Source organism: Salvelinus sp. IW2-2015, unplaced genomic scaffold (assembly GCF_002910315.2).
Source record: "Salvelinus sp. IW2-2015 unplaced genomic scaffold, ASM291031v2 Un_scaffold1890, whole genome shotgun sequence".
NCBI lineage: Eukaryota > Metazoa > Chordata > Actinopteri > Salmoniformes > Salmonidae > Salvelinus > Salvelinus sp. IW2-2015.
In genome coordinates, this window is record NW_019943252.1 from 107,332 (window position 1) to 132,116 (window position 24,785).

The 24,785-nt window shown below is 41.8% G+C and overlaps 1 protein-coding gene across 1 annotated transcript in view; it reads right to left on the reverse strand.

The window, feature by feature from the left end:
- Positions 1-9,016: 9,016 nt before the first annotated feature.
- Positions 9,017-24,785, reverse strand: part of LOC112072322 (butyrophilin subfamily 1 member A1-like) — a 31,033-nt gene continuing 15,264 nt past the window's right edge. The window contains exons 6-8 of the mRNA XM_070439745.1: positions 19,157-19,196; positions 11,610-11,656; positions 9,017-10,377 (exon numbers count right to left, since the gene is read on the reverse strand). Coding sequence (XP_070295846.1) covers positions 9,848-10,377; positions 11,610-11,656; positions 19,157-19,196 — 617 coding nt within the window. The 3' untranslated portion in view covers positions 9,017-9,847. The remainder of the gene's footprint in view (positions 10,378-11,609; positions 11,657-19,156; positions 19,197-24,785) is intronic.

The following is a 24,785-nucleotide window of genomic DNA, read 5'->3' on the forward strand; positions in this document are numbered from 1 at the left end:
GAACACTTAGTGTGTTTTAGTAGTACTGACAGTAGTACTAGACAACTGTAGTATATATAGTAGTACGTATACACACTGTAGTATATATAGTAGTACTATTAGTTTTTAACCGGTGGATAATGATGAACAGTACTAAGTCCAACTTAGGTTATGCCACCTTAAACTACACAAGCAACTAAAGACACAATACGATCTATTAATCAGACATCCACACACGACATCAGTGCAGATGAAGGAAAGGAGACTAGGAAAATCACCTTAGGCCATGCATCCTAAAGGATCTCACCAGTTTACACAATGAGCCACCGGACAAAAGTAGTGAACTATTAGAAAGAAGCAAAAGGACCTCCGCGGCCTCCGTTTGATTAGACTGTGTGAGAACCCTTAAGACCACAATAGTGACTAAAGACACAATGAGATCATATAATCACACACACAGAGGTATTGAAGGCAGTGAGAATTAAATGTGTATTCCACTGTACCGAGCCTGCTGTGGTAGGAGATGTAGAAGAATCAGACAGTCTAGTTGAGCCACCTTCATTCCTGAAGACAATTACATTCATCATAAAGAGAAAGACAACATAACTTGTAACCAGGAAAGCAATACTGTAGCATTAATTCTACAATAACAATGGATAACATAGTATAACACATTTCAAAAGACAACTAGCTGATCCATTTACCTGGTTGAATCGGTCCTATTGAGGCACTGCAGTCTGATAAATGTACTAGTGTTCTGTGATCAAACTATTGTGATGTGATCAAACTACCTTTTTCTTTCTATTCTTGAACAAGAACCTGTTCAACTGCATCGCTGCACACAACTGTTGCATAGTGAGCTCAGAATCAGATAACATGAGAGTGAACTGTGGGGTGAATTTTTGTAGTTCCGAGCCTGGCTGATGTGGGACCAGTGACACAGAGAGGTCTATAACCCAAGCAAAACATTATACAGTTTACTTAAAATCTGTGCAACTCCATTCATTATAGTATGATATGTTTTGTTATAGGTTACATTACTAGACTGAGATGTAACTTATCAACATTACATACATAAACAGACACTCAAATCTAGTATAAGTTACGTTTGGTATGGTCACATAAGACATGTGGTTATAGGCAGAATGAAAAGGGTGGTTGGTCGAGTGGACGCTATAAACGTAAACATCAGTGTATAATCTAGTGTTACGTGTTTATATCTCACCACGGACAAACACACGTTCACACTCAGTGTACCGCTTCCTAATCATTTCCATTTGAATGTCATTAAAAGGAACAGCCAAGGAGCGCAAGGCTTCAAGCCTTTCTATAGGCTCTTTTTTATTTTCATTATTTTCAACCGCTTTATTTAACCAGGTAGCTCAGTTGAAACAAGTTCTTCATTTACAACTGCACCTGGCCAAGATAAAGCAAAGCAGTGCACACAACAAACAAACAAGAGAGTTACACATGGAATTAACAAAAGGTTATCAGTCAATAACACAATAGAACAAAAGAAGTCTAATATACAGAGGTGTGCTAAATGCGGATCGAGAGTGAAGGCAATAAATGCGCCATAGTAGGCGAAGAGATGTACATATTAGAGATTAACACCGGAGTGTGTAGCTGAGAATGAGCAGATGATGACTGTGCAAGTAGAGATACTGGTGTGCAAAAACAGAGAAGTAAATAAAAACAATATGGGGATGAGGTAGGTAGATTGGGTGGGCTATTTACAGACTGCCGCGCTATTGTACATACGCTACCTCTCTGATCTGTATGCTATAGTTCGCTGCGGCCCTCGCTAACATATCGTCCCCAGACCACACTGCGTGCTCCAGGTCATCTCATAAATCTAGTCTAGGTAATAAGCTCCGCCGTTATTCAGACTCACACTGGTCACGAACACAACACCCACCCGTAGCACACGCTCCAGCAGGTATATCTCACTGGTCATCCCCAAAGCTAGACAACTCTCCTTTGGCCGGCCTTTCCTTACAGTTCTTCTGCTGCAGTGACTGGACCGAATTTGGCAGAACTTCGCTGACCGCTGTAGACTAATACATTTGCCTCACAACTTTAAATCATTCAGCTATCTGAAGCAGCTAAACCGAGTGTGCTGTTAGGTGGGTGGTATAAGGGGCTTTAGGTAACCAAACACGGATGGTACGTTGTGATAGACTGCATCCAAGTTTGCCGTGGTAGAGTCATTGGGATAGTCTATTTTGTAAGTACTGAATCGGCACTATGTCCTCAAGACTATCCCGTGTAATGCAGACAGACCAGGAGTGGTGAGCGAGTTTGTTCGACCGATGTCGATCCGCCCTCCTGGTCGACTATGCGTCTAGTTAGGAGTGCGAGAGCGCAGGCGGTAATCAAAGCTTCGCCGGCGCTAGGCTCTCTGCGTGATTCCTGGCCGACAATAGAAGCTGATTTACTAGATTTATTTTGGATTGGAGACTGTAATACAAATTCATGAGAGTCGTAAGGAGAAATGTTACGTATCCAGCGCCAGCACACCTAGGGTATTGTTGTAGTTGTCCACGACCTACTCGTATCCTCCGCTAGGTTCAGAGAACCGTCCCAAGTAGTGATGCCATCTAGTCGGGCGGGCAAGGTGCCGGCACAATCGGATTTGACAAAGTCATGCATCTTGGTCTTGTACTCAGACGTTTAAGACGCAGTTTGGAGGACCTACGGATGAGATTCAGTGTCGCGCTTTATGGCATTGATCAGGTTCTCGTATGCGCGCATGGTTAGTTAACACTCAGCGGTTGTCCAAACAGATACACAAAGGGTGCACGAATCCTATCGCTTATACGTAGTACATCTCCTCGGTGTCGTCAGTACAGTAGAAGTGATCAGGAATCACCCGCATCAACGAAAAACGACTAGCTCCGAAGCTCTCAATATATACTTTAATTGTCTGAATTCGTGTTTTCCATACAGGAAGTCCTTTTACATCTCGTACAGATCCATGGTTCTCCATCGCCAGCTAGACTACTTATTGGTTTGCTCTCACGCAACGCTATATTTAGAAACTCTTTAGGTCACATTAATTATTAACTTCATCTTTAGAAACTGTCAGCAAATGGACTTGTCTGGCGAACATGCTATACAGCAAACTCGGCGAAACAAAGCCCGTGAGAAAAGAACGTGTAGTGCACTAACGCGGATTTGTATAATAGGTTCTGGACGGAGAGGGCCACACCCACCTCTACAGTCTGTCATAGGACATTATGGTGAAACAGTCTGTCAAATGCAGCACTTAAATCTAAGAGTACAAGGAACAGAATAGGATGTTGTGGCAGTACACTGTAATGTTCTTTAGACGATCTATCTTACCTCTTTAACTAAGGCTTGTCTAAGTTTGTGCGTGGGCACGAAAATCAGATGGAGCACGTCGCCCATCCACATCCGACGCAGGCCGCAGTCTCTGATGTAGGCGCAGAGCTTGCAAGATCATCTTGGTGTGACTCGAAATCACTAAATGAGCTGTAAAATGGTCCAAATGCACACCAGCATACAGGTGCCGTGACATGTGCCTCTTACCCTCTCAGTGTGGTTTTTGATAAATAGTTTGTTATGTGGCTCCCTCAAGATCCTTAGCGAATCTTATACAGCGTGTACATTCCAGAACGATTTTGTGACTGGCTGGTTGGACCCTTTATTATGGTATTGAGGTTGATTGAACCTTTATGGACCCCCCAGCATGTATATAATCCAGTACTGACTGACCCTCGTAAATAGTTAGTCTAAGCGCTCTCGATGGATTGAACTGACCCTTACCCTCAATTTAGTAGGGTATTGAATCTGAACTCCTGATATATAGTAGTGGTATTGAACTGACCCTGTATATAGTATGGTATTGGAACTGAATCCTCTGCGACGTCATATGTGTATTGTATTGAACTTGACCCTGTATTCCAAGCTACGAGGTAAAAGCTATGGTTATATACTTATCGAAGTGAGAACCCCGCTTGTAGTATCGCTATGGTAAATTAAGAAACACTGACCCTGACTCACTGCTGATCTAAATGTGGAGATGATACTGACCGACTCGTCATTAAGTGATGCAATCCGTTGCGAGAATCCCGGAGCCATCTCCAATCTCCACTTTACTATAGTATGGTACTTGAACTGACCCTGTATATAGTTCATGGTAATTGAAACCTTGACCCTGTACTAGTGATGTTATGGTATTGAACTGACCCTGTATGTCGAATCATAGTTATGGGATTGAACTGAACCCTGTATTATATAGTTGGTATTGAACTGACCCTGTATGATGAGTATTGGTATTGAACTGACCCCTGTATATATACCTATCTTCAGGCCTAGGTCTACTGCTATGTATATTCAAGCCTAGGCCTACTCCTACCTATCTTCAAGCCTAGGCCTACTCCTACCTATCTTCAAGCCTAGGCCTACTCCTACCTATCTTCAAGCCTAGGCCTACCGCTACCTATATTCAAGCCTAGGCCTACTCTGTGACTGTCTTGGTGGTATGAGACAACAACGTACTAGGACTAGGCAAGTCCATACCCTGGCCTTGGAATGCGTCCCAAATGGCAACCTATTCCCTATATAGTGGACTACTTTGACGMAGCCCTATGGGTCCTGGTCAAAACAAATACACTATACAGGGAATAGGTTGCCATTTAGGACACAMCCTTGCAGTCAGAAGAGAGAGGAGGAAGTGAAAAGTTGCTCTGGCTCTCTGCCCACCCTATACTTGGCTGGTTAGCTTTCATTGGTTACAGTTCAGTGTGTGTGGACTATGTGGAAACCAATAGGAAATAGCCAGGGAGCTTCAGTAGCAAATCACAGCTGATACAGAAACATAAGACATGAAGACATGATAACTAAGTGTTCAGGGATCACTATAAGACATGATAACTAAGTGTTGAGAGATCACTATAAGACATGAAGACATGATAACTAAGTGTTCAGGGATCACTATAAGACATGATAACTAAGTGTTGAGAGATCACTATTAGACAAGAAGACATGATAACTAAGTATATAGATATCACTATTAGACATGAAGACATGATAACTACGTGTTCAGAGATCACTGTCAGACATGAAGACATGATACATACGTGTTCAGAGATCACTATTAGACATGAAGACATGATAACTAAGTGTTGAGAGATCACTATTAGACATGAAGACATGATAACTAAGTGTTGAGAGATCACTATTGGACACGAATACATGATAATTAAGTGTTGAGAGATCACTATTGGATACAAACACATGATAACTAGAATCCTGACTAGAACCAAAACGTTTGATCATATTACTCCAGTGCTAGCCTCCCTACACTGGCTTCCTGTTAAGGCAAGGGCTGATTTCAAGGTTTTACTGTGTTAGGGTTGCGTCAATTCAATCTGGTATAAGGATAAGTATGACAATGAGTCACCTATTGTATGCTATGTATTATTTATTAACTAAGCAATAAATGGCAAGTGCAATTTTCGTATATACGGGTTCAATGTATCATCACGCAGGATAAAACACGGAACTGGGCAACACCCCAAAACCCCTCCCCTATATACTCTAACAGTGTTAGTTCCTGCTTCAGAGCAYGCCTGTTAGAGTAGAGGTCCAGTGTGGTTTAGACTTACTGGCCTATCGCTGGTGTTGGCGCTTAAGCTAGTCCAGCCCCTTAGCGCTCTGAAGGGTCCGCTGCTATCTTGATAGAGTGTTGCTGTCTTGCCCCACACCCCTGTTGCATTCACAGTTCCTGTTTTCTTGTCTTTTCAGTACTTTTCCATCCTTGCTACCCCTCGTGAAATGCACCCCTCCCCTCACAAGATTAGTCAAGTCATGCTATATGGTTAGCCACACTTTGTTGCACAATTATAACACACAACACACACACATGTTCAATGTACTCAATCACTCCCCCACATACAATCAATAAAACTCAGACCTCACAACTGCTAACCTACAAAGCATTACATGGGCTTGCCTCCTACCGTACGCTACGGTCACAAGACGCAGGCCTCCTAATTGTCCCTAGAATTTCTAAACAAACAGCTGGAGGCAGGGCTTTCTCCTATAGAGCTCCATTTTTATGGAATGGTCTGCCTACCCATGTGAGAGACGCAGACTCGGTCTCAACCTTTAAGTCTTTACTGAAGACTCATCTCTTCAGTAGGTCATATGATTGAGTGTAGTCTGGCCCAGGAGTGTGAAGGTGAACGGAAAGGCTCTGGAGCACACGAACGCCCTTGCTGTCTCTGCCTGGCCGGTTCCCCTCTCTCCACTGGGATTCTCTGCCTTAACCCTATTACAGGGGCTGAGTCACTGGCTTACTGGTGCTCTTCCATGCCGTCCCTAGGAGGGGTGCGTTCACTTGAGTGGGCTGAGTCGCTGACGTGATCTTCTGTTTGGTTGGCGCCCCCCCCCCTGGGTTGTGCCCGTGGCGGAGATTTTGTGGGCTATAACTCCGCTTGTCTCAGGATGGTAAGTTGGTGGTTGAAGATATCCTCTCAGTGGTGTGGGGGCTGTGCTTTTGGCAAAGGGGGTGGGTTATATCCTGCCTGTTTGGCCCTGGTCCGGGGGTATCATCGGATGGGGCCACAGTGTCTCCTGACCCCTCCTGTCTCAGCCTCCAGTATTATGCTGCAGTAGTTTATGTGTCGGGGCTAGGGTCAGTCGTTATATCTTGGAGTACTTCTCCTGTCTTATCGTTGTCCTGTGTGAATTTAAGTATGCTCTCTCTAATTCTCTCTTTCTCATCTTTCTTTCTCATCTCTCAGGAGGACCTGAGCCCTAGGACCATGCCTCAGGACTACCTGGCATGATGACTCATTGCTGTCCCCAGTCCACCTGGCCGTGCTGCTGCTTCCAGTTTCAACTGTTCTGCCTGCGGCTATGGAACCCTGACCTGTTCTGGACGTGCTACCTGTCCCAGACCTGCTGTTTTCAACTCTCTAGAGACAGCAGGAGCGGTAGAGAGATGAAAAGCAACTGACATTTACTCCTGAGGTTCGAATTGCTGCACCCTCGACAACTACTGTGATTATATATTTGACCATGCCTGGTTCATCACCAGGTTGAATGTGGCCGGTATCAGTAAAGACAGCAAAAAACATAATTAAATGGTTGCCAGCAGCACAGTTATAGTCACCAATGCTCTGGATAATATGAAACTGCCTAACCAGCTCTGCTAGGGCGAGTGAAATGGTCAGAGGAGGTGTTCTCCTCATTTGTGTCTGGAAGTAGCTAGCAAGTTAGCCGTTAGCCAGTTAGCCAGCTAGCATTAGCAGTTAGCCAGTGCAGTTAGCTTGGTGCTGACTGCCATTGATCAACCCAACTCCTCGGCCAGAGCGTCCACTGTGCGCTCTGAACGACACTGAGAGCAAAACGCTCTGTTACTCATGGATCATCTGACAACGCCTCTGAATTTACTAATGGATCATCTGACACGCTCTGAATTTACTAATGGATAATCTGACAACGCTCTGAATTTGCGAATGCACAGAGCACACTCTGAGCGCTCTCTGGCACTCCAGATTGAATTTATGAACACACCTGAAGTCTAGCTAGTAATTTGTCATGCTAACACCAGCAAGAGGTTGCATAGCAACAACATCAACTTCCGGTAGACAGGCAAAGCACTAGTACACCAACTGAAAGAATACCGTTAGTTTACAGTGTACTAAAATGAACTAATAGTATGTAGTATATACTCATTAAGTATGTAGTTATACAGTATATCAGTATGGGTATTCGAAAACAGCTCATATGGCAGGCCCCCACGGGCCCCCAAATGCAGTGCCCAATTGCGATATTGCATTTTTATAGCTCCCGCCTTGGGCTAATCAGTGTAATTTTGTAATCAGGATCTCTATGGCAAGACCAAGTTTTGTCAAAATCGGGCCAGTGCTGTCTGAGATATCACGTGACCCTGAAGAAGGCACAGTGATGCGAAACGTGGTATTTTACCCAATAAATTACTGGAAGTTAATAAAAAGCAGGTGATTTATACAGTAGGTGATGCTCCTTCTCGCTCTTGTGTGTGAAGTGTGTTAAACTGTTCGACTGTCTTTATTTATTTGTATGAGATATCACGTGTAACAACGTACGATCATAAAGGTGTAAAAAAAAAAAAAAAAGATTTCCGAGCAGCCAGTATGGCAAGTAGACCAATTCAATGAGGGAGCCACTGCTATAACAAATGTGATTAACAAATTGTGGCTTGACAGCACTTTGGTGACACTGGAACAATCAGAGAGTTGTGAGAGCTGATTCAGCTTCAATGGAGTGTGCCAAGGGTAGGAGCAGGTCCCATGTCACAGTCAAACAAGTAAAGCGTCACCAGCAACAACTCAAAGAGGGCTTTACATATGGCGCAGGCATAGCTGATTAATATTCTGCACATTTCAACAGCCATACAAAATCATGTGACAAATTGAGCAAAGTGGTATGAGAATTTGCCCAAAACTACATATTTGCCCAACAGACCAATATTCAATGCATATGCTCTATTGCTTGATACAAATGTATTAAACGTGCTAATGTATTTGTAAAAGGTATATTTGATGTTTATTTGTCAGTTGTTTTTTTTAACCCTTTTTTCTCCCCAATTTCGTGGTATCCAATTGGTTGTAGTTACTGTCTTGTCTCATCGCTGCAACTCCCGTACGGACTAGGGAGAGGCAAAGGTCGAGAGCCATGCGTCCTCCGAAACACAACCCAACCAAGCCGCACTGCTTCTTGACACAATGCACATCCAACCCGGAAGCCAGCCGCACCAATGTGTCAGAGGAAACACTGTACACCTGGCGACCTGGTCAGCGTGCACTGCCACAGAAGTCACTAGTGCACGATGAGACAAGAATAACCTTCCCCAACCCGGACGACGCTGGGCCAATTGTGTGCCGCCCCGTGGGCCTCCCGGTCGCGACAGAGCCTGGGCTCGAACCCAGAATCTCTGGTGCACCACCCGGGAGGCCCTTATTTGTCAGTTTTGAAGTGATATATGAATAAGAGTTTAATTAATCTGACAAAAATGGTCATATTTATGGAAAGGACATTTTAATTGCATTAGTCTATCTTTATCGGCCATTTTCTCAAAATGACATGTTCCCGGTGCGCCAATTCATTTTTCTCAGTCTTCAAAGGATGTACATTCTCATTATTCCACACACAGGTTCTTAGGTCGTATAGGCAGACTTTTACAGAGGCTTTTTTTTACATCTTGTGTCGTTTTGATTTGAAGTGTAATTTTATGTGTAAATATATGCAAAATATGCATCCATCATACATGTATATATATATTTTTTTTAATAATTCCATGAAATGAAAATATTTGGATAAACTGATCTGTAAAAGTCTGACCATTGAGTGTCTTATCACAATAAAACAAAAACATTCTGCCTTGAAGCAATGTGTTGAAAAACAGATTCTCGTAATATGCAAGTTAGCGCATATTTAAGGACAGTTTGACTAATTTGCATATTTACATTTTAAAATAAATAAAGCTTGTAATACAATAATATATGGTATTTATGTATACTTTCAACTGGCAAAGTTTCAGTCTAATGAGAGTAAAGAAGAAAAAAATCCATATAAGCCTGTGGTGCCTGTGGTGCCTGTGGTGCCTGGCCTAAACAAAGAAATCAGTGGTTTGGGGTGGTCCAGTACCAGAATGGGTTCAGGTCCAACCCATTGCTCTTTCAACATTCCTACCTTTACCTCTCTGTCCTATCCAATAAACAATCAACTGTCCCACTCTACAACAACAACAAAGACTGACAGGAAATCTATAACTAAGAACTCATGTACATTAAGTCTCTCAATAGGAGTTGCTGGTGTTTATACTGTATCTGCCTTGTTTGATTTAAAACAGTCAGTCAGWYGCATCRACAGGACAGATGACCAGTGAAATACTATCTGAACCACCAGGGTTGAAGAATGGATAGAGTTTCTTAGTGAAGGTGCAGCCAGTGAAAGAGTAGATATGACACCTGTCCTCCACATTGTAGAAGGAGACCTGWCKCTTCTCATAATCCACAAACACCCCCACCTTCAGGGGCTCCTCTCTCAGTAAGAGGGTGACAGGGGAATCAGCATGAGCTGTGTACTTTCCATCCTTCAGCTCCACAGTCCAGTATCCTTTATTAGGGATCYYTCTAAAACTTTCATTCATATTGATGGACTTTCTGACCACTCCCAAAGTCCAATCATTCTTCCCCTCCACTTTCACCTCATAGTAAAACTTCCCTAAGAAGCCAACATTTCCGAGGACAGAGGACCAATTTGTAAACCTCTTCCCGTTGTCAGAGAGAACCGGATTTAGTTCTCCATGTCTCACTTGTTTCCCGTCCTCAGACAGGATGAGGTTACGATGTGCAGTATCAGGGTCTAGAGTCACATTCACTGTGGAGAGAAACATYCACTACGGTWAACACAATGACATCATGACATCAACATCAGTGGTATAATACASTATYGTAAACACAATGACATCATCATCAGTGTCACGAATATCACCGAAGYTGGCTCCCCTTCCTGTTCGGGTGGCGCTCGGCGGTCGTCGTRGCCGGTCTACTAGCTGCCACCGATCCCTTTTTCCTTTTCGTTTGTTTTTGTCTAATTGGTTTCACCTGTTCCTTGTTGGGTTTTTGGGGTGGGTACTATTTKAGTTCGTTTAGCCCGCTWGTGTTTGTGCGGGRTTGTTGTTATTGTACYTAGGAGGTGTATTGTTGATTTTGGGTTTTCGCTGTCCGGTTTATGTAACAGTGGTCTTTGGGTTGTGTTTGCGCCTGTGTTTTGGCTTCACCCATTTTTGTACCTGTTCCTGTTTACTGTGGACATTAAAGCGTTTTTTCCCGTGAAACTTCTGCTCTCTGCYCCTGACTCCACACCCATCATTCTCCTGACGTTACAATCAGTGGTATAATACACTATGGTAAACACGATGACATCATCACATCAATATCAGTGGTATAATACACTATGGTAAACACAATGACATAATGACATCATCAGTGGTATAATACACTATGCTAAACATAATGACATCAACATCAGTGGGTATAACATGTTACTGTATTGATCTTTGACACATCATACTATTAGTGGTCCAGTTTTCATTAGGTCATGTGTGACTGAGGTAGAGATAACAGGATATCCTGTAGCAGTTTTCATTAGGTCATGTGTGACTGAGGTAGAGATAACAGGATATCCTGTAGCAGTTTTCATTAGGTCATGTGTGACTGAGGTAGAGATAACAGGACATCCTGTAGCAGTTTTCATTAGGTCATGAGTGACTGAGGTAGAGATAACAGGACATCCTGTAGCAGTTTTCATTATGTCATGAGTGACTGAGGTAGAGATAACAGGATATCCTACAGCAGTTTTCATTAGGTCATGGGTAAGAACCTCTAAACTAATGTTAATACATGATTTAGGGCTGGATTCAATCAGATTTGCTTTGTCCAACATACACATAGCGGTTGTTTTGACAGTGTTGTTTTGACAGCTGCGTTACAGCTGTCAAGCATTTACTATTATTCTGTAAGTAAATCCGAGACACTCTATTTGGTATAATATGTTACGTTTCGTATGGTATGTATTAATTTGTGGATGTCACAGAGTATAAAACACACCTGCATGTCTTCTGATGGTTTCAAAATCTGAAATATAGAGTAAGAGACTGTTGGTTATGAAAATMAGCAACATTGTGATGGATATCACAAACTACTGTAAGTGGACATTTGTGCTGTTCAATCCAGACCTCAAACTATGCAGACCTATAATAKCTTTAATCTTAGTGAACATATGGGGAGAAAAACTGGCATATCTGACACCCCAGCAGTCCCAGGAAGGTGGGGAGCCAAAGAGCCAATTTTTTATATACGTATATATAATAAATCATTTTGACAGTGACCCTCATAAATTCATTCGTAAACGTTTTAATTTCCAAATGTACTAGGAAGCTAAATGTAGTTTTTTTMGGCTTCAGGAATGTGACTGAAAAAGTGAAAAAGAAACTGATTGACAGAATGAGGGGATAATCAGTGAACAAATGCTGTTGTCAAGGCTACGGCAGCGCCAGTGCAATGAGTGGAGCTTATTGAGGTGTTCAAAAACTCATATCCGACCGAGAGACTATGTAGTCTTCTTATGTAGTCTTCTATGACTACTAAGACTACTATGTAGTCTTCTTATGTAGTTCTTTATGAGTTTTAGTTCAGAAAATGATCTCTCTGCAGAAGCAGTTACATTGATGGTAAAAACAGGCTTGAGTTGCCATGGCAACATCAGTGAAACATGGCAGAAGGGAGATGTACTTCAAATACAGCAGTTCAGTAACATCTATAATTAATTAATATTTTTTTTATTTAACATTTATTTAAACTATGCAATTCAGTTAAGAAACAAATTCTTACTTTACAATTTTTATTTATTGGGGCGATGTAAAGGCCTCGATTTGCAATGTGTCTGCCTCCGCATAAAAACAAATGTTTGACTTCCACACAATTACTTCTTTAATTTTTTTATGTTTAAGGAAGTGTGTAGGTCGCATTCGTTATTGTAGAGCAATAAAAGTTATGTATTTAGATCCGCCTGCTCGATACAAATTCAGAGACTGATTTGTCATGTCTGTGCCTTGAAGCAGTCGAGCTGAATAAATGTTTTTCCAAGGACCGCCCCTTTGACGTAACGTTGCGGTGAAGTAAAATAAATGGATGTAGTGATACTGTCAACCACCAGAGGGAGACAAATACACGTTAATTTGACGGAGGACGTTGACATGGTCCTAGTAAGGCCTGGATGGTCTTCTGACAAAACGGTGGGAAATCAAACAAATAAGTCATGCAAACATACAAATATTTGTAAAAGTAATTTTAGTGCCTGATTTCGGGGACTGTCAGCTTGTGGGCTCCCGAGTGGCGCAGCAGTCTAAGGAACTGCATCTCAGTGCTTGCGGCGTCACTACAGACCATGGTTTGATCCCGGGCTGTAACACAACCGGCTGTGATCGGGAGTCCCATAGGGCAGCGCACAATTTGCAGAGAAACTGTGTTATGCCAGTGGTGAGATTGATGGTAACTTCAGTCAAATTTAGTGCCAAACACACTGACACAATGTAATAAAACATGTACTACATGAATTATCTATCATACTATAACTGCAAACACGATTCCAAGAAAAAGTACATTCAAAGTATTTAGAAATCAGTTATTCCTTTACCTGGACTCCAGTTTGTGTTCACAAAATCTGTGGATACATTATTTTTAAACAATATGAATCATTAAGATATACAGTTTTTTCATCACTGTACACAAACGTTTAGAAATTGTCAATGTATTATTGATGTACTGGAAGCCAGCATARACTGAAGCTATAGTTTAGAACCCTGTAATAAGGATATCTTCCATAATGACTTCTAGAGCGATGCACCCAGAAGAGTGTACCGCCACTACATCCAGTCACTCACTAGTCCATACTTGTACCTAGTCCATTCTTTAATCCTTTCCTCGTACCTATGTGTGTCCTCTGTAACTGTGTACCTTTTTTGTTTGCTGAAATCCGTAGTTTTGGATAAAAACAGTTATAATCGCAATGGAGTAAAAAGTTACGACTTCAAGTAGGCACTACAACTCGATACTTTTATCAATATCCATTATTTAAGGCGGACTGTGTAGCTGTGCTTATCCTTGTCCTGGTTGTTATAGCGTTGTCAGTTGGACTGGAAATCCATAGTTTTTCATTAAAGATTTAATTCTAGGCTTCTCCTGCCAAAACTTTTTTTTTTTTAAATCAGCCGTGCAATGATGAGCTGCTCCTTCACCATTAACAAACAACGTCTTCTTTGGCAGAGGTCACGTAAAATGCTTCTTTAATAAACTACGGATTTCAGCAAACAAGGAAAGACACACAATTACACAGGACAAACGGGTACACGGTAAGAGTTTAAGAATTTACAAGTATCAACTGATAGGGACTGATAGTCGGAGGTACAGTCCACAGACACTCATCACAACTCAACTCCATTGACTAAGCTAACATATGTAAGCCATCATATACAGTAAGTAACAAAGCCTTAATACTTACCCAGCTGAGAAGTCAGTATTTCTACAGATAAACAGATACATATAGTCAATTAGACACATCAGTGGTGTCCAATGGGGAATCAACATGTGTTGGCTACCTCTCTAGTCTACACTCTAAAAAGAAAAGGTTCCTGTATGATCTTTTAGGATAATATAAGGTAAAAWAAAAAATAAGCTTAAGGTTAATTTAAGAACCTATACTCTGACATCAGGTCGTATTTTATTTTGTGTATTTGACCCCTTTTTCTCCCCAATTGGTAGTTACAGTCTTGTCTCATCGCTGCAAGAGGCAAAGAGGAAGAGGGAGAGGCAAAGGTCGGGGTTGTTTCTTCCGTTTCTTCCGAACCACAACCCAACCAAGCCACACTGCTTCTTGACACAATGCCCACTTAACCCGGAAACCAACCGAACCAATGTGTCGGAGGAACCACCTAGCGACGCTTTCAGCGTGCACTGCCCCCGGCTCGCCACAGGAGTTGCTGGTACAAGGACATCCCTGCCGGCCAAACCCTCCACTAACCTGGACGATGCTGGGCCAATATTTGTGCGGTCTCCCGGTCGCATCACTCGGGAGGCCCATCAGTTAGTTTTTTAACCTTTGTAGACTTAAGGGGTGCTTTGAAGAACCTTTTCAAAAGAGGGGTTCGTTTTGGAACCAGTAAGTGAGTAAATTCCAACTCGTGTGTATAATTCAAATTGAGAACGTTGGCATTATGGGTCAGCTAGGACTCAGGTAAGGCGTTACAATACAGTTTTTTATCACTATTACATGAACTAAGAAACCTTCTACTATATACTCTTTTGTTTTCTAGCCAATTAAATGACCTGTGGTTTGGAAACGTGGAGCCTTTGTCTGGTAAATAATTTCTGTTGTTACACTATAAGAGCGTTGGATTCCCTGTTTTGTGGTTACTTTGGAATGGCGTCTGACGGCAACATCACATGACTGGATTACGAATTGCCTTTGACAAAAAAACGTCGCTGAATGGAATGCTGACGAAAGATTTATGAGTGTAATCACTCATCGGACCGGAGGTAAAGAGGTGAACATCTGACCAAGGTAAAAAAGTGTCGCTCCTCAACTGTAAATGGATGTTCCCAGTGACAGTGTTAGAAGTGACTGATGTTATTGAAGCTCTGTGTCTGTTTGATTTGTGCTATTCACTGTGAATAAAGGGGAGAGAATTGTGGTTGTTCTTCCATTTTGGTTCTGCTCTGTGTGTTGGATGAATTTGTGGAACTTGTAAGCTTGGAATCGATGGCTCGTTGAGCTTGGAATCGTGTGTGTCTTTTGTTGTTGGATTTGCGCGCTGAGGCGAGAAATCATTGTGGAGTGGCGAAAAGGGGGATTTGATGTTCAGAGCTCTTACAATGGATCCAATTGAAACTTTGCAAAAGTTCAAAGGATCTAGAAGTGCTAAGTTGGGTGCACTTACTAAAATGAGAAATGAGATCACACAACTTATGGGAGATGATGGAATTTTTAAATCTTTGCTGACACAAAATTTCTCAAAGTTGGTTAAGTTGTTGCATGATCCCAATGAGTCCATAAAGGCTTTGTTTTCTGCTGAGAAGCCAACAAAGTATCAGGTTGAATGGTATGGCCCAAACGCAGCAACACTGGATTGTTTTGCAACCAATATGGACACATGGATGTTAGAAGCACAGTAAAGTACAGCGGCAAAAAAACTGATGAGGAGGACAAGACAAGGGACAGTATCTCCAATGTCTCATCAAAACTGATGAGGAGGAACAGCCTAGGGACAGTATCTCCAATGTCTCATCAAAACTGATGAGGAGGACAAGACAAGGGACAGTATCTCCAATGTCTCGTCAAAACTGATGAGGAGGAACAGCCTAGGGACAGTATCTCCAATGTCTCATCAAAACTGATGAAGCGGTCCAGACAAGTATCTCTAATGTCTCATCAGAACATGTAAATAGATCAAAACACAGCAGGCACTCAGGACAATCCACCACATCTTCTATTAGGCTCTATTTGAAGGCTGAAAGGGAAGCCTTACTGGTTAAAGCTGAAGTATTGAAAAGTAAACATGCATTGGAGAAACAGGAGGCTCAACTCAAGGCACAAAATAAAGGTTTGGAGATTGACGCTGAAATATTGGCTAACAGTGCAAAGCCGAATGTATTCCATGAGTATGAAGCCACTCAAGGAATGGGGAAACACTTCCAACTAGGGGAGGAAGGCCTTTCAACCCAGATCAGGGTGGAGCTAACAACATGGACATTATTGTCAACATTCTGCTACACCAAAATGCTATCACTGAAATGCTGGTAAGGCAGCAAAGGTTGTCTTCATTACCACCTCTTAGTGTATGACTGGGTGACCCACTACACTACAGGTTCTTTGTACCAGTGTTTAAGGGTGCCCACCTAGACTACATATCTTTGTACCAGTGTTTAAGGGTGACCCACTAGACTACATATCTTTGTACCAGTGTTTAAGGGTGGACCCACTAGACTACATATCTTTGTACCAGTGTTTAAGGGTGACCCACTAGACTACATATCTTTGTACCAGTGTTTAAGGGTGACCCACTAAACTACAGGTTCTTTGTACATGGCTTTGAACATGCTATCGAAGACCAGACCAAGAACAGCAAAGACAGGCTGTACCATTTGGAGAAATTCACCATGGGGCAACTCAAATCAAATCAAATTTTAGCTCAACTCCTTTGTCTTACTGACGTTGAGGGAGAGGTTGTTGTCCTGTCACCCCACTGCCAGGTCTCGGACCTCCTCCCCAAGGCTGTCTCATTGTCTTTGGTGTTCAGGCCTCCCACAGTGTTGGAGTTCTGAGTGGCCATGCAGTCATGAGTGAACAGGGAGCACCCGAGGGGGCTAAGTACGCACCCCTGAGGGGCCCCTGTGTTGAGGGCCAGCATGGTGGATGTGTTGTTGCACATCACCTATACAAGAGGTAAACAGCTGCAAAAGCAATGAAAACAGAGAGCAGAGTGTTACCAATGTGTTTGTTAAACTAGATGAAGATGCTGGGAGCCACACTGGGGCCGGTGGTCCTGGTTGCATCCTAGCCATTGTGCCTGTGAGGGGTAAATTAAAGAAAGCAACAGAACAGTGGAAACATATGCCTTTTAGATCCTGGCAGTATACCCTCATTCTGTACAGAAGCACTGCTTCAAGAGCTCACAGTCCCTGAAAGAAGAACGGACATTCTTCTCAAGACTATCAAAAAGTGGTCACGTTATGCAGCGAAGCAAGGAAGAAGCGGGACCGAGAGCTCCTGATAAATCCTTAACAAACTTATCCTAAAACTTGATAACTTCCCCCATACTTATTACTACACTGTAGCCAAGAGTGGTAATATGCCTACGAGACAAAAAAAGGCAAGGGGAGAACCGAAACAGACCAAGAAACGAAAGAACAAGAACTTCTGACCATGTCCTCCTCAGAAACCCAAGATGTCACCATGACACCACAGGAAGAAGTTAGGCTAGCTCACATCCTCAAAGTGATCAAAGAAGGAATTGACTCCCTCACAGCACAATTTAACTTGAAACCGTCTGAGTTCAGCTGCTCCATCTCAGCACAGTTGGCTGAAATCAAAAGCTCCATCTAAGGTTTGACAACGGTTATCAACACGCAAGGATTACACGCAGGATTTGACCCTTGATCAGAACCCACAACCCTTCCTTGTTCGGTTCCTGAGGTACCAGGACAGAGAGAAAGTTCTCAGAACCGTGGCCAAACATTTCAAGGAGAAAGGAGTGATCCCATACAACGGGGAGGCGATTAAATTATTTCCAGACATGAGTCCCGGGATGGTCAAACGCAGGAAGGAATTCGACCAGGTGAAAAAATAACTAACTTCCAAGAACATTCCCTTTGCGCCGCTTCAACCTGCAACGATGAGAATCATCCATGGCGGACAGAGAAGATTCTTCAAAACGCCTCCAAAGAAGCAGCGGACTGCAGGCGACTGGCTCAGGACATGGTTGATTGGATAGCGGACCGGGTTAATTTCACTGCTAACTGGGCTGTGTCCCACTAGCCTGCCGTATTACTTGCATAACTGGTAGGACTGCTATGGTGGATTATACTATAGCTTACTGACAGATCAATGATGTAAGATCCCAATGTCCATGTCAACATTTTATTTTTATTTTTTACCAGTGACATTGTTTTTAAGTTTCTATTTGGGACTATCTCAGAGGCATCAATATGATTTGTTAGACCTTTTTAAATGGCTAAACCATGAAGTCTTATATTTTTATTTTGCTCCTTGTCATGGTAGGTGTGTTGGGATCAGGACACCCGTTATTGTTTTTGTTTTTGACTTGCATCATTTAAGGATGGGTGAAGTTAATGTGTTTGTTGTTTGTTAATTTACTGGGCTCCAGGTTCACGTTTGCCTTCATGTTGGAAACGTAATTTAGGAATAGTGACCCTGGGAGCGTAGCTCCACTACACGTGGGATTTGTGGTGGGCACGTTCAAGAACAGCACTGGGGGATGAGGGGAAATGTTTGAAATGTTTACTTTATATTACAGTACTGTTTTGTGAGTGAGCTTCGCTTTATAATATGTGTTTGACTACAGGCTCACTGAAAATAGGCAATAGAATATCCCACACCCTTATTGGACAATATCATGACATTTGCATTCATGTATTAAGTGAACAATATGGCTAAGATAGTAAATCATACATCATTAAACGTTAATGGACTGATCGGTCCTGTTAAACGAAGTCCTTATGTACTTGAAAAAGCTAAAAGACTGATGTTGCGTTTATACAAGAAACACATCTAACAGGCAGAACATTAAAAGTTAAAGAGGGAATTGTAACGTCTGCTTCCAACTTATACTCTCAAACACATAGATCCCCTGAACGCAGCGCCCTCTCCAGATCCCAATCACCGGAATTCTGTTCACACACTTGTTTGTTTTGTGACAAACGTTTTTTCGAAGCGCTGGTTTACCCGTAATTTACTCCTCTCGTGTATGAAAGTTTTTGCCTGCCTCACTAACGACGCCTTTTGCCTATTCCCTGCTTGTATTTTAGCCTATCGGATTTCCTGTTATCAACCTATTCCCTGATCTCCCGGACGACGTTACTAGCCTTTTCCCTGCCTGTACTGTTGCCTTTTTGGACCCCCTTTGTATGACCTTCTGTATGCCCCTGGACCCAGCTACCTGCCTCCTCCTGTGGTCCTTTACAATAAACACCTGCTGCGCTCTGCACTTGAAACCAGCTCTCGGTCTCCCTTCGTGTTCATTACAGGAATTGGTAGGACAGGTCTTTGCCTCTTCATATAACACAAAGACACAGGGAAGAGCTGTGTTGATTATTAAGAATTTACCCTTCTGTGTAACGAAAACAAATATTGATCCACTGGGACGTTATGTAGTGGTCCATGGCAGAATGTATTCTGAATCTTGGACCAACTTCTTTGGGATAGGGGGCAGCATTTTCACTTTTGGATGAATAGCGTGCCCAGAGTAAACTGCCTCCTACTCAGTCCCAGATGCTCATATATGCATAATATTATTAGTATTGGATAGAAACCACTCTGAAGTTTCTAAAACTGTTTGAATGATGTCTGTGAGTATAACAGAACTCACATGGCAGGCAAAAATCTGAGAATAAATCCAAACAGGAAGTGGGAAATCTGAGGTTTGTAGTTTTTGAACTCAGCCCCTATCGAATACACAGTGGGATATGGGTCGTTTTGCACTTCCTAAGGCTTCCACTAGATGTCAACCATCTTTAGAACATTGTTTCAGGCTTCTACTGTGAAGGGGGAGCTAATGAGAGCTGTTTGACTAAGGGGTCTGGCAGCAGCCTCGTTCTTAGTCACGCGCATTTCACATAAGAGGTAGCTCTCGTTCCATTGCTTTTCTACAGACACGGTTGGAACATTATTAAACATTGATGATAAAAACATCCTAAAGATTGATTCTATACTTAGTTTGACAAGTTTCTACGACCTGTAATATAACTTTTTGAACTTTTCGTCCGACGTTCGGCTGGACCTGAACGCACTTTTGGATTTGTTTACAAAACGCGCTAACAAAAGAAGCTATTTAGACATAAATTATGGACATTATCGAACAAAACAAACATTTATTGTGGAACTGCGATTCCTGGGAGTGCATTCTGATGAAGATCATCAAAGGTAAGTGAATATTTATAATGCTATTTCTGACTAATGTTGACTGCYCAACATGGAGGATTTTTCTTTTGGCTGGTTTGGGCTCTGAGCGCCGTACTCAAATTATGCTTTTTCTGTAAAGTTTTTTTGAAATCTGATGTGTGACTCCTCTCTTTGGCTGGAAAAATGGCTGGGTTTTTCTGTGACTTGGTGGTGACCTAACATAATCGTTTGTGGAGCTTTCGCTGTAAAGCATTTTTGAAATCGTACACTGTGGCTGTATTAACGAGAATTGTATCTTTAAAATGGTGCCTAATACTTGTATGTTTGAGAAATTTGATTTATGAGATTTCTGTTGACTTGTATTTGGCGCCCTGCAATTTCATTGGCTGTTGGCGAGGGGTTCCGCCAGTCCTAGACAGGTTAATGTATATGCACCTAATTATGATGATCATATTTTTATTCAAGATATATTCCCCAAGGTAACGGAATTTCAGGGGACACTCTTAGTTTGGGGCAACTTGAATTTTTGTCTGGATCAGATTCTGAATACATCCTCAACTAAAGCAACCTCATTGACTAAGTCAGCCAAATGCACCCCATAATTTATGAAAGACTTACATTTGAAAGACACATGGAGATAGCTCCACCCCCAAGATAGGGATTACTCATTATACTCCTGCCTGCATAACTCTATTACCTGGATTTATTATTTTCTCCTATCAGCACAGGTAACCCATAGAGTTGTGTAAACTGAGTATTTATCCAGAACTATCTCAGATCATTCTCCCCTCACACGTTCTGTTTGGATGCCGGATAGAGTTCAAGGGACCTATAGATGGAGCCTAAACCCAAATCTTTTTAAACAGGCAGAATTTTGTCAATTTATCAGAGCCAAAATTAAGTTTCTGTGAAACAAACTGTCCTTCCTCTCCCAATAGTTTTGTACTCTGGGATACATTAAAGGCCTTTCTTAGGGGTCAAATCATGTATTATACCAAAGGTTTCAAAAAGAAATGCACTGCTGAATTGAATGAATTAATGAAATCCTATTACTACAAAAAGAACACCAAAAATCTGTCTCTAAAGAAACATACTGCTCATTGGTGTGTAAAAACTAAAATATAATACCCTAAGTACTTACAAAACTGAAAAGGCTATTCTTAGAAATAGGCAAAGATAATACGAATTGGGGGAGAAAACACACAAAGTCTTGGCATGGCAGATAAAAGCTGAAGAGAATTTGAAAACCATCAACTCTATTGAAACACAGGTTAGTCAAGTTTCTCACAACCCGGAAGAGATTAATGATTAATTTAAACAATACTATTCTAAGTTACACACTTCTGATGTTACGGAACCAGCAATGATAGACACATTTCTGTCTACTATTGAGCTACCGCACCTCACATAGGAAGACCAAAACAAACTAGAACGCCCCTTTACAAAAACAGAAATCAAAAAGGAAATTTCCTCTCTACAATCCAGCAAATCCCCAGGAGACGATGGCTTTCCCCCAGGGTTTTATAAGGAGTTTAAGGATTTGCTTATTCCTCTCCTGATGGATGTTCTAAATTTAGCTGCTGAGACGCAGAGCCTGCTGGACTCCTTTTCCATGGCTTTTATAACAGTTATACATTAAAAAAAGAAAGATCCTCTACAATGCTCTTCCTATAGGCCGATCTTACTCCTCAATGCCAACTATAAATTGATTTCTAAGGCGATGGCTAATAGATAAGGACAATATTTGCTAAACCTGATTAACACCGATCAAACAGGCTTTATACAGAAAAGATACTCCACCAATAATTTGTGCAGGTTTTCAATGTAATTCACATGGCCAGTGTGAGGAGTATAGCAGTATCTATAGACTCTGAAAAGGCCTTTGATAGGCTGGAGTGGCCATACCTATTCAAGGTCCTTGCTAAATGTAACTTTGGTCCTTCGTTTGTCAACTGGGTTGACTTTATACCATAAAACGCAAGCCAATATCACCACTAATGCCATGATGTCAGCCACATTTCCACTCTTTAGAGGTAGTAGACAGGGCTGTTCACTTTCCCCACTCCTTTTTGTGCTAGCCATAGAACCCTTGGAGGAGGCCATAAGAACGGATCCTGGCATAAAGGGCTTTCAGGTGGGCCAGATAACACACAAGATCTCATTGTTCACAGACAACATTATCTTGTTCCTCTCTGACCCGTTCGGATTCCTCCCAAAACTACAGAAGCTTTTGGGTACATACAGCTCTATATCAGGTTACAAAGTCAATATAGACAAAAGTTAAATACTTCCACTGACTCGCTTTGACTATAACATCTGTGAACGAACAGGTCCCTTCAGATGGTCGCCACAGGGGTTCAAATATCTAGGAATCACAATTGATAATGACTTAAGAAATGTGTACAAGCTTAACTACTCTGTATTGGTTTAAAAGGTGGTGGATGACTTGAATAGATGGATAGATTCACCTCTTCCATTATTTGGGAGAATTAGCTGTATTAAGATGAACGTTCTGCCTAAGATGATGTTGTCACGTTCTGACCATAGTTCTTGTGTGTTTTGCTTGTTTTAGTGTTGGTCAGGACGTGAGCTGGGTGGGCATTCTATGTTGTGTGTCTAGTTTGTCTGTTTCTATGTTTGGCCTAATATGGTTCCCAATCAGAGGCAGGTGTTTTGTGTTGAGTCTGATTGGGAATCATATATAGGTGGCTTGTTGTGTGTTGGGATTTTGTGGGTGGTTGTTTCCTGTCTCTGTGTTTTCTCTGCACCAGCTAGGACTGTATCGGTTTGCCACATTTTGTTATTTTGTAATTGTTAAGTGTTCATGTTTATCGTCATTATTAAATATGTTGAGCACAAGCTACGCTGCGTCTTGGTCCGATCCCTGCTACACCTCCTCTTCTCTTGAAGAGAAGGAAGGCTGCCGTTACAGATGTACCTATTTCAATCTTTACCCATATCCCTACAATCCCTTAACAAGACCATAAAACAATTTGTATTGAACCATAATACTCCAAGAGTGAGCCTGGACAAATTAACATGGGATTATAGTCTAGGAGGTCTCCGCCTACCAGCGCAAATAAGATGAATTTCAGTCTTATGTGAAACTGAACCAGCCCCTTCTTGGACTCAGATGGAAATGTTTACTCTTAATGAAGAGGTTGGGAGTAATATTATCTACAAGTGGAACCCCAAGACTATATCAACAAAACCATCAACTTAGTAAGATCTTGGTATGAAAGAAGCATCTCAAGGTCCTGGAGTGGCCTAGCCAGTCTCCAGACCTGAACCCAATCGAAAATCTTTGGAGGGAGCTGAAAGTCCGTATTGCCCAGCGACAGCCCCGAAACCTGAAGGAGCTGGAGAAGGTCTGTATGGAGGAGTGTGCCAAAATCCCTGCTGCAGTGTGTGCAAACCTGGTCAAGAACTACAGGAAACGTATGATCTCTGTAATTACAAACAAAGGTTTCTGTACCAAATATTAAGTGCTGCTTTTCTGATGTATCAAATACTTATGTCATGCAATAAAATGCTAATTAATTACTTAAAAATCATACAATGTGATTTTCTGGATTTTTGTTTTAGATTCCGTCTCGCACAGTTGAAGTCTACCTATGATAAAAAATTACAGACATCTACATGCTTTGTAAGTAGGAAAACCTGCAAAATCGGCAGTGTATCAAATACTTGTTCTCCCCACTGTAGATGTAACCCTGAAATATCAGAAATGTGTTTTAGATGTGGAACAACAGCAGGCACTTTTTTGCATTCTACTTGGCAGTGTACTAAATTTGAAGCCTTCTGGCATGATGATTGTGACACCCTGGCCTTTATTATGGAGGTCCCTTTCCCACTTGACCCTGAAATATGCCTTCTGGGTAACTTCACAAATCTGAAGTTGAGGAATAACTTCAACATCAAATTTATAGAAAATCGCCCCTGAAAGAAAATGTGTTGCATTGACATGGAAATCAGATTCTCCTCTCCCAATTACAAGATGGCTCTCTGAAATGAATAAGTGTATTCCTATGGAGAAGAGTACGCATTAATCAATTAAGTAAGAAAAATTCAACTACTTGAAGGGCAACCCTTCCTGGACTATATGTAAACTCTTCCATTGCGGTTGGTGGATGTGAGCTTGTAGATCGATGTAACTACAGTGGGGCAAAAAAGTATTTAGTCAGCCACCAATTGTGCAAGTTCTCCCACTTAAAAAGATGAGAGAGGCCTTTAATTTTCATCATAGGTACACTTCAACTATACAGACAAAATGAGAATAAAAATCCAGAAAATCACATTGTAGGATTTTTAATGAATTTATTTGCAAATTATGGTGGAAAATAAGTATTTGGTCAATAACAAAAGTTTATCTCAATACATTGTTATATACCCTTTGTTGGCAATGACAGAGGTCAAACGTTTTCTGTAAGTCTTCACAAGGTTTTCACACACTGTTGCTGGTATTTTGGCCCATTCCTCCATGCAGATCTCCTCAAGAGCAGCGATGTTTTGGGGCTGTTGCTAGGCAACACGGACTTTCAACTCCCTCCAAAGATTTTCTATGGGGTTGAGATCTGGAGACTGGCTAG